General features: G+C 38.3%; 1 protein-coding gene across 1 annotated transcript in view; it reads left to right on the top strand.

Annotated features, from left to right (window-relative positions):
* The window catches only part of LOC113226915, a 220,795-nt gene that overhangs the window by 39,476 nt on the left and 167,257 nt on the right, over positions 1-14,062 (top strand). The window contains exon 2 of the mRNA XM_026459722.1: positions 12,877-13,008. Within this exon, the coding sequence (XP_026315507.1) occupies positions 12,948-13,008 (61 nt within the window). The 5' untranslated portion in view covers positions 12,877-12,947. The remainder of the gene's footprint in view (positions 1-12,876; positions 13,009-14,062) is intronic.

Genomic DNA, 14,062 nt, shown 5'->3' with positions numbered 1-14,062 from the left:
ATATTATTATTATAAATAAAAAAAATATTTTAAGGTAATTAACGAATATTATTACGTGTAATATTCGTTAATGTTTCGTAAACAAAACAATCTGTTTCTCCTTTCACTTTAAACATTATGTTAAAACCCAACAAACAAAATTGTAACATAATCAAACAGACTAATTAATTTTCATATAATCGGTTATGTAAACTATAGTAGCTGAAGCCCAAATAATGTTATTACAACATCTGGCCAGTTGTTCTTATGACTTCCGAAGGCGAGTTACTAGTTACAGCTACGACCTGTTGGAATTACTAAAATTTGAAAGTGTAATATTTCGATGAGTAAATGTAAAAAAAGTAAACATTCACTCACCATAGTAGCAGTAGCTGCTTGTGAAAGAGTTCGTCGAGGAAAGTACTGCCACCTTACCTATTTTTACCGCCAAGCATTAATGCTAACATTACTCCATTCTGGTTTTGAAGAATTTGTGCGAAACATGTTTGTTATGATAAGTACTGCCTTTGTTACATCTCCTGTTATACCTACTATAACAGGAGATGTAACAAAAGTAGTTGAGCTCCTTGTGAAAGAGTCGTCCGGGAAGTACTGCCACCTTACCTGTTTCTACCGTTAAGCAGTAATATCAGCATTACTGTGTTCCGGTTTTTAAAGGGTAAAGGTGCTGGTGAAATTACAGGCGAATGAGACTTGTCAATTTTTGTGTCAGGGTGAGACGGGCGCAATAGAATCGTCCCTCCGATCATCAGAACTTCTGAGCGACTGCAACTGCTATACTGCACTAGGTGCAAAAAACTTGTTCGTGTAGTGACGGGAGTCACTCGGTATCATAAAAAAAGTTGAGAAGTCAAACAATAATTGTAACTTTTGTATATAAAAAAACCCGATCTCAAAAAATGTGGAATTAGAGAATGTAGAATTAATAGATGTCTATTTGCCAAGTTTAATTGAAATCGATTACAGGAAAGTGCGTGACACCGGATTCATCCCTTAGTTTGCCTCGCTTAGAGGTGGAATACCTTCTTAAAATTTAAATGGGACCAATCTTTCCAACAAAAAAGAATCATCAAAATCGGTTCACGAGTTATCGTGTTACTTACGTACAAAACTTCGTATCTCTATTATCAGTATCAGTATCTCTATTATGTCAAACGTATGTTAAGGTTAGAATTATATTAAGTATATGGCTACTGTTATTCCAAATAAACAAATACTGTCGAGTTGAGAACCGCCTCCTCTTTTTTGAAGTCGGTTATAGATTAGATTCGGTTGACGGGTAAAAATATTTGACTTCTAATTCACACGTATACATAAATTTTGCTTTTATTTCCATCAACTGACTTAGCGTTGTATCTTTTTATGATCACACAAAGCAGGTGTGTCTTTGCGAAACCTTAATATTCCTTGCCACTTTCACCTGTATCAAAAACACATGTCCATAATATAACAGGTGTGAATACTATGACAGACGATGATCGACAAGCTGAATACGGCAATACGCATGAGTCACACAATCCCTAACGATTCGGCCATGTCAATGTGGGAGAAACTTCGGCCACGGGGACCAGCTGTCCCGGAATTTGTAACTCGAGGGAGCACAAAAATAACATAACGAGTCGAGCTTGTAATAACATTTGTCCTAATATATTACCATTGTGACGGCACGCGGCGCAGGGATTTATGTACTGCCGTGCGAACCGTCACCTTATTATTTATTAGTATTAATGTTGCCTGTCTGCACCTAAATTATTTTTCATTAGATATGCTAGCGTTCCCCGTGTTTAAGACATTAATATCGCGTATAGGCAAATCTTTTGATGCGGCTTAATCTCGCACTGAGGCCTGATTGCGGCGAGCCGTGTGTTTACTTTGTATCTCTAGCGAAACTGATGAGGGCTAAATTGATGCTTACGCTACTAACATATATATTTATTAAAAAAATACAGAATATTTATGAAGATTACAAATCAAATCACAGTCTGTAAGAAATATATACTAAAAGGCTAAAATCGTCTGTAAACAATCTTCCGATGGAAAGGGTTTTTTTTTATTTCAGTACACAATGTTTACTTTTAATATCGTGAAAATTGAAATTCGTTAATTCAACACATCCACAATTCAGTATTTTAATATACTTAACAAAATGTGTGTGTTTATAGCAACTTAGAATTATTTTATTCGCAACGTGTATCCATTATTTTTGTCATTAAGGGGCATTCCATTATCGCATGCAATAATTCAGTATCAGTAATATATCAAATATATTGCGGCCAGGATGGTTTTTTTTATATTTGATATGATAATTTAATAATGTTGGAATTTGTACTCCCACATGGGAGACAAACTGGTCAATGACCTCTATAAAATGTATCAAGAATGCAAATTCTTAAAAATTAAGAGTCACGAATAAAGCCGTGATAGTAAGGGTCTACTCTACCGCCTGTCAAGCAGAGGCCGTGAGTTCGAATCCGTGCAACTCTGAGTTTCTCGCAATTAATGTGGAAAATTTAATTTGAAATTTACCATGAGTTTTTGGTGAAGAAAAACAGCGTGATGAAACTTGCATGTCGAAGAAGGTTCAAGACCCTCGGCCCAGCGACTCAGCGTGGTGGCTAACCTAAAACCCTCGCCTGAGAGAAGGGTCCAGCAATGGGACGTATAAATGGATTGATGATGATGAACCGATAAAGATTTTACTGCTTGGCGGCAGAAATAGGTAAGGTGGCAATACTTCTCTGGACGAACTCTTTCAGAAGGAGCTCTACTGGTTACAACCTTAGAACCTAAAATGGGATAGGTACTTCAAGCTATAGCATTACAACTATTTAAGAGTTATAAAACGATAACACGCTGTACCGTAAAACTCAAAATAATAATAATAATAATAATAATTAGTCTTTTAGGCCTTGGGAGAGGCGAGAGTTTAAAATAAACATAATAATAATAATAATAACGCACACACTCAACATAGCCTCGCACTAGGAAAACCCTGTGTCGCGGGTGCCATGGACACACACATAGACAACCACAAATTACACACAAACTCACGAGAAGAGAAATAAATGTAGGCCATACAAATATTTCTCCCGACCCGGGAATCGAACCTGGGACCTCTGAGTGGCAGTCCGGCATGGTAACCGTTCGGCCACAGAGGCAGTTAAAAAGTGAAGGGTTTATGTCACTTCGCTTTCGTTCTTAAGCTATATATGTATAATAAAAGCTTGTTTCTGCTAAGTACCAGCTCATTTCACCAGTTAAATTCACCAGTACTTTTTGTGGCGAACACACTTGATGAGAACATAGGGATTGCTGTAAACTTTTTTAAACAAAATGTACGATAAAACTACCTACTTTCTTGCTTATCCAGGTTAATGTGTTACTTCACTTTGATACACATGACAGAAGTGCAGATTACATTTTGGTCATTCTCCGCAATCAGGAGTACCGAAATTTCCTGCTATAATTTCAACTCAAGCCAGAGAGTTCAGGTTGAAAATATGTTCGGAGCAACTGGACATCAGAAAAGATTGAATATTTCACCATACAGTACCTGCAATATTTGAGCTAGAAATAAACGTTGACATTTTCGTGTTAATTATTGCGTTTCCAGCCTTTATTGGCATTTAAAACGAGTATCACGTCTACTTTACTATATTTAAATTGAATACACATTTTACGACTATCTTTATACTATCGAACAAATAAGTATACATAAAGCAAGCACAGCGTAGATGCGTTGATAGTTTGCTTTTTGCTCGGGAATACTTACGATCCCTGCGATTGCGAAGTTTGTAAATAAACATTATGAAATGGAAACTTCAATATTATTCCGCCTAAGTGTAAAGATCTAAAGACATCATCGTAATTTCAGGATTCAGATAAATTAGATATCTTCACAAGTTTGGAATGTCTTGACAAAGGTATGAACGTAGTTGTTCTTTAGTATATCTTCAAAGGGTGCGCACAGATCTGGCGAATGCGCCTCACACGCACCTATTTGCGATAGGCTCGTGAACTGTACACGAGCATTATACGTTGTGCGATCTGTTCGCTCGCACTCGCACTCCACATATATTAACATGTAATTGCACGCATGCAGCACACGTGAAGCGCGCGTGCAGCATGCGAATAGCGCGCGCGCAGCGCATATGCAGCGTGCTCGCGGTGCATTTGCCAGATCTGTACCCACTCTTACAAACGTATGTTTGTATTCTATTATACAGATGTACCTAAATACATACAGGGTGATTCAACACTAAGTGAATAACATTTATTTATAATAATTCATTACATAACTGTCGATACGACCATAATTTTTAAATTCATCACTAATTCTGACATGATTTGTTTTCCTATTTTTGCGATATATATTTTAAACTTATAGAAAAATTCCTTTGTTGGACTTGAACCAGCGTCTGTTGGCTTAACGTGGCTACCGCTCTAACCAACTGAGCTACAGATTAAATCAGCAGATCTCGCGAATTCCTTTTTGTCCTTGTTGCTGATATTTGTATTGTGATTAAATGCTTTTTTTTTTCTAAGCGCCACCTTAATTCTGCCAAGTGAAAGCACTTAAACTACTACTGTAAAAGTACAGCTACTAGAGATGTCGCTATATTAATTGCCATATTCGTTTTATTGAATATCATGATGTTTTTACTACCATCATATTCAAATATTTCACAAAAAATCTACTAATTAAATGAAATATTTGTAAAAGTTTATTGGTTTTTATATTTGATCATACTAAAACTAAGCAGATACGTGATCATTTCCTCAGTTCAATTTGTGTTTATTTATTTAATCGCCTAACTGACCGCCAGAGGGACTTATGCAATTAGTCGGGTTGGTTAGCGTAATCAAATCATGTCTCGTGGTATTGTACTGTATTCATGTTGTATACCATATAATATATTGACGACCGTTTGTTTATCTTTGTATCAATCATAGTAACAATCTAATGGAGCATTTTCGCAAAAAAAATAATGGATATCAATCATGATCCATGACCATCAGGTAACATCATCATCATCAGCAGCAGCAGCCTATCGTAGTCCACTGCTGGACATAGGCCTATCCTAATGCGCGTCATTTCCCCCGGTCCTTAGCTCGTTGCATCCATCTACTGCCGGCAGTCCTTCGCGAATCGTCTCAATCTGCTAACTTGTATCGCCACCCACCCGTTTCATACCAAAGGACCCTGATCGGGTGGGGAGTATACGGATACAGTTTTCCTCAGACAATGGTCGGAAGTACCCAGTGGGACATCCACAACCACAGAGTATCGGTCCAGATCAGTTGTCAGCAGAAGGTCCAAGCAATTAGCCGTATGAGATTCAACATCTGATATCCTAGTGGCGCCACTGACAAGCTGGGAAAGGCTTAGCGTTAACGCAAGCGTCTCTCTCTCTCGCGTCTCTCTCCCAGCGCGATCGGTCTTCTGGTATGGGAATAACCATTCTTGATGGTGTGCATTAAAGTCCCCCAGAATTACTAGTTGCGCCGCTGGGTACCTATGCTGAATCTGATCTCAGGGTGACAGGCGCAGTAGCAGAGTTTCTGAGATATTTGCAAATAAAAGCTTTAGCAACTGCTAAGGCACAGGGCGTCCAATACTACGTTTGCCGAGCCGTGGTTTCCACTCAAGAACTCGCTTCCCCCATCGGTTACGGTGCTTCGACATGTATGGCCAACCCACTGCCATTTCAGCTTGCTTATCCTACCAGCTATGTCGACGACCTTAGTTCTCTGTCGGATAACCTCGTTCCGTCCTTCCTTCAAAGAAATTCCGAGCATAGCTTGTGCCATAGCTCGCTGACTAACTTTCAACTGGTGAACTCACCGTATCGTGAGTGTCCACGTCTCGACTCCGTCAAAACATCAAACAACAAACTGCCTCCGTGGCCGAACGGTTACCATACCGGACTGCCACGCAGAGGTCCCCGGGTTCGATTCCCGGGCCGGGAGAAATATTTGTATGGCCTACATTTATTTCTCTCGTGAGTTTGGGTGTAATTTGTGGTTGTCTATGTGTGTGTCCATGGCACCCGCGACACAGGGTTTCCCTAGTGCGGGGCTATGTTGAGTGTGTGCATTATTATTATTATTATTATTATCAAAAAAAACATCGTGATACACATATATGAATAGTAATGTAGATGACGAAATATTATCTTATCTCTTTATTTATTTCGAGTACAAATATATTAGCCGTCTCGTGCCGCCGTCCGCATACGTATATAGTGCAAACAACTATTTTAAACACTTTTACGCACCGACACTTAATTCTAAACTTGATAATCTTTATGCGGAACTAGCTTACTGAATTAGTAAGAAAAGAAACTGTAGTCGGTATTTTAAAAGCGCCCACTGTCAAAAAAAAACAAACGATCTGATTAATAAAAAAATAATTCAAAACTACAATTCAGCTTCAGCTGTTTATCGCACCTATGACTCCTACGTACCAACTACTCCTATGTACCAAGTGCTCGTATGAATCCAGGGTATTAAATCCATGTACGTTTTAAGTAAAATAAAATAATAATAATAATAAAATATTTATTTTCAGACAAATCAAGTCAATAGCTGGTTATTTCACAATACCTATGTTAGTAAAAAATAGCAAAGATAAAATAAAAAGATAAAATGCGATCTATCAAGGTACACTTTTTCGAATGTGTAGCTCGACATATAGACTGAAAATTACCCTTATAAGATACCGTTGGCGCTCCCCTGTGTACGTATTATTGATGTAGTTTTTTTGCGCAGTATGGCATAAAAATCGTCTACGTTCGCTACCGCGAACATGCCTGAATGAAAAGAAGTGTTAAATGGTTATCCTTTTGTAATATAACAGAGAGGTTATCTTCCTTATCCCTCATAACCAAGGTCCAACTAATAACTCTCGGCCCCAAGTCATCTTTACCTGCAAGCGGTAACACTGACGTGCCGATCAACGAAAGAGTTGACGCAAAACTGGCCACGACGCACTACTGGTCATCGCGGCGTTTTATGGTTAGACGGCATTGGCACTTATTGTAACTCTATTGTTATGATAAGTGCCAATACACTACGGCCCTCGGTCCCCAGCAGCCCCGTTATTCCTGGTCCTGGCAGCGGCCAATGTTCCGGATATAGTACACGTCCAAGGGCGTCAAAGGATTGGGCAAGCGCAGAACCATTGTACCTATACTCAGCAGGTGGGTGAAATCAGACTGTGAATGATGATGATTGCAATGGTAAGGCTAAGCCGTTCCAAGCGATAACAATAATCGGAACAAATAATGTTTCTTGATCTATACTTTCAAAGTTATAAACCGTATTTAGAAGCCTACCGCTTATCAGAGTTAGTTCCTGAGTACCTGGGCGGTGCGGGAGGCGTGTCAGTTTAAGAAACAGTGGGATAATTTCAATAAGATTTTTCTGGAAAAAGTAATATTACAAGTTTTGGAAAAAGTGCCTACTAAATTAGTAGTTAATCGTTGTTACGTGAAATGGTAATAAAAATAACTATTTTATTGATTATTGAAATGAATAGACAAGCTATTTGTAATTTTTTTCAATAAACTTGTTATTGAATTTCGTTAGATAAATCTTGTTGAAATTATTCCGTGTGCAGCGCAACATAACTGTTACGTAAAATTTCACTCCTCCCGCTCCGCGCAGCTACCTCAGTAACCGACAAAGTTAAGCGATAGGACTGTAGTAAACACTAGTCCACCTAGATACACTGACTTGACTCGCTGAAGAAATGTACAAAATTATATTTTGACAACAGTGTAGGTTGAGAGTACACAGAAATTAAAAAAATAGACAATTGATAGCTATCACATCATGATTCTTCTTTGGAAGTTAAGTTTCGTTAAGTACGTTGAAGCATCCACCGTAAATATACGAGTAAGCAGCGTTTTTTTTACATTGTGAAAATGGACACGTAGCCCACAAGTACCGAGATCTCGTATTAGTAGTCGACTTTAAAACCAGAAGATGAATTTCTACATGTAGGTAATATGTTACCATTAGGTCCCGATTTAAGAATTAAGATGTTTTCCGAAAATTGATTTAGTTTTTTGTTATTATGTCGAGTGACAGGACGGACAAGTTGTGCGCCTGGTGGTAAGCGACACGCCTGTTCATAGCCGTTGCAGAGCCACTTAGACCTTTAAATCACAGAGATCTGTGAGGTACTGCCACTGCGCCCGTCACCCTGAGACAAGTTGACAAGTCCTATGTGCCTGTGTTTTCACCAGCACATTTACTCTTCAAAACTGCACGCAGTAATACACAAATTACTGCCAAGCGGCAGATATAATTGGTGGCAGTACTTCAAATGCTAAAAATTACGTAATGGTAAAAGTCATTACGTCCTATTGTCGTTTGTTTTTCTCTTGAGTTTCATTCTCTTTAAAACGCTCTGTAGTCAATATTACTATTTGACATCTAAAGTTCTTTATCTCTTACATGTCTCTTACCTACGGATTTAATATCCAACGTAAATGTAAAGTTCATTTTGAAAGGTAAACGCCCTCATTTCCCAAGACACAAGTACTTGGAGTATGACTGCCTTGTATCATCGGACACCGTCGGAAGTCGCCACATCACGGATGCAGTGTTTACTTTACAAACCGCAACGTTACTGTGCTCCTGTTATTATTATTTATTTTTACACCCGCCGGCCGCTCGGCAGACAGATTTTTTTTGTAATGGACCACCCGAACTCGAAAGTGTTGTGGCCCCATTTATTTTCATTCCTTTATACGACTGACAATCTTTGAAAGTACATTCAGGGGCAACCGAGCTTTTATGTTACAACGCTAAAGTACGAGATACCTACTTTAATTATTACGTTATGGTGGAGGAGCGTAAAGTATAATGGGAAAACAAATAGCTGAATCCTCTTTACATTTGGGCCGAGTATAGACTTTTAATCATAGCCTTTAATAATAAGATGGTAAAGAATAGCTGAATTCAACAGGAAAAAAGGAGTATTTAATGCCAGACAATCACAACAATTACGTGATCTTCAACTAGGTAACCAGGCCAACGAGCTTAGCTCTGAGGCATTTCCCCTTAGATATTTCGCAATAGTATTCCTGACTATTATATTAACATGAACAAATTTTATTACGGAGAGCCCGATACCAAAACTTGTTAGTATTGATGGGTAAAACAGCCCCTAAAAACTTCGCAGTCTTATTGGTGTCACAGGGTGACATTAAAGGTAATCTTTCACGTCCTCGTAAACAACATTGAATTGCGGTTTTCTTGTAAGGTCTGTCATTTACGGTAAATCACCTGTTGATGGTAAAGTCAGCACCATAGTTCTTCCCTTCGTGTGAGATTTAGAGGGTTGCGGCAGGGCAGGTGCGGCGGGGGCTCAGGGTGTCTCACCTCAGCACGTCTCGGCTGGGTAAATCCGACTGATGAATGCAGCTCGCAGCGCCCTCGTGGCCACCCGTCATCCGTCAGACGGCTATCGCGTCTCGGGCCGACATAAAAATTCTCCCCTGACGTAACACTTGATTAATGTTTGTAAAAAGCCCAATTAAGCGAACTCCGGAACGTTTTATTTAACTTTACCCGTATATATGAGGGGATCGGTTCTTACCCCCGCTATGCGCGGAATGGGATTTGTTAGGTGCCATGTATTTTTAAACGTAATATTGTAGTAAAAATTATGGTGTCAGAATAGTAATTTTTATCATACTATTTCTAGTGCTGGACTTGAGATACAATTAGTATTGCCCAATACAAGACCAAAACACGCGGTCTTTGTATTGCCGACTCAGTATTGGTGGTGTCGGTCTTGTTGCAAGTCTTGCAAAAACCAACAATGAGGGGTTGTTCAAAGTTTAGAACAACGCAAAATAGTACATTTTGAGTGCGTGAAGGTCAACCTTATGACGAAAAATTAACTTTACTCCCTTTTTAAGATCATAAAATAGCTGGTTATAATTTCAGTCATTTACGCCAAACCCGCGCTTTATTAAATAGTAATAATTTATTACTCTACTAATAAATAATAATACTAGTTAGTGTTTGTTTTGGGTACAAGGTACATAACCCGACCCGCTCGAGGGAGCGCCGCGCGCCGTCCGCACCGGTTCATTAGTTTTTCGATTTTCGGTGTTCTGTTGTTGTTGATAATTCGCTAACTTCGCTAGTGTGCTAGTGATTATTACAGGTACACATTCTTTTATATGAGTAATCAAACTACTTACTTCAAAATATAATCATCGGCCACTTATCATGTAATAAAAACCAGTCAACTTTGTTAGAAGAAACCGTGTTTTTTTTTATACCGATACTAATGAATTTAATTCCTAACGCCCACGTCTGAGTTTAACGTAACGCAAGAGTCTCGCTGATTCAGTCTTGTTCGTGCTCAAATCTTACTGTGTCGGGTTTGGTCTTGGTCTTGCTACAATTAGTTGGTTATGGTCTTGGTCTTGCAAAAATATTAGAACAAAACCGATACCCATTTCGAGCAACACTAGATACAATATTCTCATTATTTCTGGAGGGGCCAGGACTTAGGTGCCACAAATATGTACACATCTTTTTGAATGACGAATGTGACTTTAAGCGGGGTTTTAATAGTATTGAAAGAGTTTTGTTGAGTATTTCACATATCATTCGCGTACACTGGTCTTATTAATCGTAACGGTTGTTTTAGGTAGCGGTGTTAGGTAGCAGGAGAGCACGGACGGGAGGATATAGTGTTGCCAGAATTTCAAATGAATGCATTTAGGTTGCGTGTTGTGTGCGATAAGAAAATTAATTAAAATAAATGTTATTATGTAATAAATAAATTTAGAGGGAACTGAAATAATGAATAATGACGCAGTTAGTTTCCATGTATCAAAATTGTATTAATTAAAATCACTATACGTATTTTAACATCTACATATAATCGTAATTTTAACAATACACATCGTAACGTTCATTATACGAAATTAATCACGCCACCATGTTGTAACCTAATAACCGAATTATAGCCGACAATAAACCCGTTCACACAAAAATGTCTAATACTAAAGTTTACCGAGGATCGTGTCTGCAGACAGACGTCACGGATTATAAGGATCGTGGGTGATTTCGTTACACGGGCTTTCTCGGTTCGTGGTAAGGCAACTGGTTCACGCGTGATCAGTCAAGATAAACAGATAGATGATCCGCTTTACCTTTATGTTTGCTATGGAGGGATTTGTTGACACTCCCCATCTCTGCAAATTGGTTCGATAAATGAGATTGAATTTTAATAGGGGATTAAATGGGATCGACACGATGAATGCAATAACATGTTTTCATATCTCGGGTAATGGGAATTAGTCAAATAAGTAACCATAATTACATTGTGATGTTAGTTTATATTGCGTACTTGCCTATATAACTCGATATTTTTTTCTTTATTTTTAACATGACTTTTAACACTAAACTATATGGTGTTTATTGTAGCCTTATAGGGAATCTCAAATTGCGTGGTCAGTTAAGGGTATTTTTGAATTTATAAGTATAAATCTTTGGCTTTTGGCTATTGTACGTAAAGGGTCTCGCAGAACAATATTTGTCTCCATTACGTACAATCTTTTCAATTTCAAATCGATATAAGAACCAAAGTTTATAATCATCCCTAAATACGCCACAAAATTGCACGATTTCATTCAGTCTTCCTTTTTCCATCATCGCGCGATATTCCAAAGATTAGCACGAAACGTTTCGCTTCCACGTTTATACGGCGAACAGCTATGGAATGAACCTCCCTGCCTCCAGACTAATTCCCTGAGCACTATAACTTAGGTCTTTTCAAAAGGCGAGAGTGCATTGGCATTATTTAGGTGTACATGCTCCATCGTCAACCTCGTCGCCGCATCAGGTGAGATGGAAGTCAAATGCGCACTTATTTTTTTTATAAATAAATTTAAAAAAAAAATTACTCTTGCGTAAAAAAAGTAGTTTATGTCTATGTACAAATTGTTACCATGATTTTGAATACCTTCCATTAAATCTATTTGTAAACTCAAATTGTAGGTCTTCGGTTCCATGCGGGTTAAGATGTCAGGATCATAAATATTAATTGCCTTAACGACGACAATTCTAGTGGCCTTGTACCATGTCGAACGAGTTAGTAATTAACGGAAAGTTAACCGTCACAGTGACGTGGACAATTAATGATCTGGTAGTTTGGCCAACCCTTTCATAGAGTACTAAAGGCAGAAATGTCATCACTAGCTTACGGATACACATATATACGCTTAACTTATAGAGAAACAAATATAAAAGAATAATTCCAATTATCTCAATAATGACTCTGAAGTTGTAAAATCACAGAGGCAGAGGGGCCAGTGCGACGAGGACGGCTTCAAAAAAGTGGTCACTGTGTGGCACAGCACCGATAGGATCGAACTTTTTGCTGCGTCCAGCCATTCCGACGACGCTGCTGTACCTGTCGCGATTACCTTACTCCACGAAGTCTAAGGAGATAGTGGAGTACATCAGATTAAAAGCCAAATACACCATGAAGGTCGAGCAGTTGGAGTTCCGCCACAACGTACATTTTAATTCGTTTGTTGTGAGAGGCCGACCGAACATCTGTCGACCTTCATGAAGGAAGCGTTTAGGTCGAAGGGTGGTAATATATCGGCGATCCGCAACCGGTTACCTGACGACAGTGGCGCCACACGTCGCCGACGAGTACAATTCGTGTAGATTAGTTATTTAGTTTATTATTATAGGTATATTGTACTAGTCCTTATTGTATATTTTATATGGGTCACTTGGCCTGAATTAAATGAAAAAATAAAAATAAAAATTCCTCGATACAGGTAAATGATATAATTCCTCATTATTAAAATTAAAAAATATATATTGCAGGTATAACAAGATGCGCGTGGTAAGCTGCGCAGTGTGTGGAAACAGTCGGCCACTGCAGTAAGCGGTGCAGCATGGCCCGCACGCATGCGCTCTCGCGCACGCTACTGCTCCTAGTGTTGCTGCTTGCCAAAGGTAAAGTGTATTGTCTCATTAGGGAATTGCTATTATATATAACTAAATGTAATAACGACTACAGGTATCCGTTTCATAGTGGCCTCTGAGGAAATACCAAAAGTGTTAACCGGTGAGACTACACGGGCGTAGGTTAGTTTCGGCCCAGAGCAAAAGAAGCATCAAAAGAATTTATCTTGAAAAGCTAGATACTTCTACCAACAATCTTATAATGTATTTGAATGAAACCACTAAAGTTCAAATGCTACTACAATTTATTATGTCACTATTACAAGTTATGTCTTCTTATCAGGATTCGAAATTACTTTATTTTCTTTGATTATTATTTAATACTTATCGTGATAAATATCTCACAATTATCGTTGCTGATTCATAGTTTTGTTTTTTTAAATTTTGACTAAAAATGGCAAATAGTGACAAAATTAAATAAATACGAAGAAAAATCGTTGGGCACACGATTTGGTTTGTAACTATTTGAGATTGACATTTGACACGTTTGGATACATCTCAGATACAAACACATGGCATGACGATGCTAGGTGTAACATTTCGTTGTTCCAATTAATTTTGTTAATACCAACTTATTTATCTTTTATAATTATCGTCGTTCTTTATAATTACCATTTTTATTTATGATATCCATAGATATAATATCTATGATTATATCATAATTTATAATTATCATAATTATTTATCGAGGTCTTAGGTTTTCGCGATTGTTACACATAGGAAATGAAACTTTTCCGGATTTAAATCGCGTATTTTCAAACAAACCAACGTTTCGGCCCTTTAGAGGTCCAACCGTGTCCAACAGGAGTCAGCAGTAACCATGAGACCTGTAAAAAGAGCTCGAAACGTTTTGGCTTGTTTGAAAAAGCATTTAATTTCCTGTATCATAATTATTATTGAAGTTATCTTACTTGTCTATCTACGGATCCGTCATCGCGCTACTTTTAAAAACTTAGACGAGGTGTCGTTTAGAGCTCTACGCGAACGCACGTCCTGCCGCTCCAGGTGCTCGGAGCCAACTGGGACCGGTCGCGCTGTATCGGCT

The sequence above is a fragment of the Hyposmocoma kahamanoa genome, unplaced genomic scaffold (genome assembly GCF_003589595.1).
Source record: "Hyposmocoma kahamanoa isolate Upper Pololo Valley unplaced genomic scaffold, ASM358959v1 202, whole genome shotgun sequence".
Classification (NCBI taxonomy): Eukaryota; Metazoa; Arthropoda; class Insecta; order Lepidoptera; family Cosmopterigidae; genus Hyposmocoma; species Hyposmocoma kahamanoa.
Note: the sequence above shows the minus strand (reverse complement) of the source record. Positions and strands in the feature narration are given on the sequence as shown.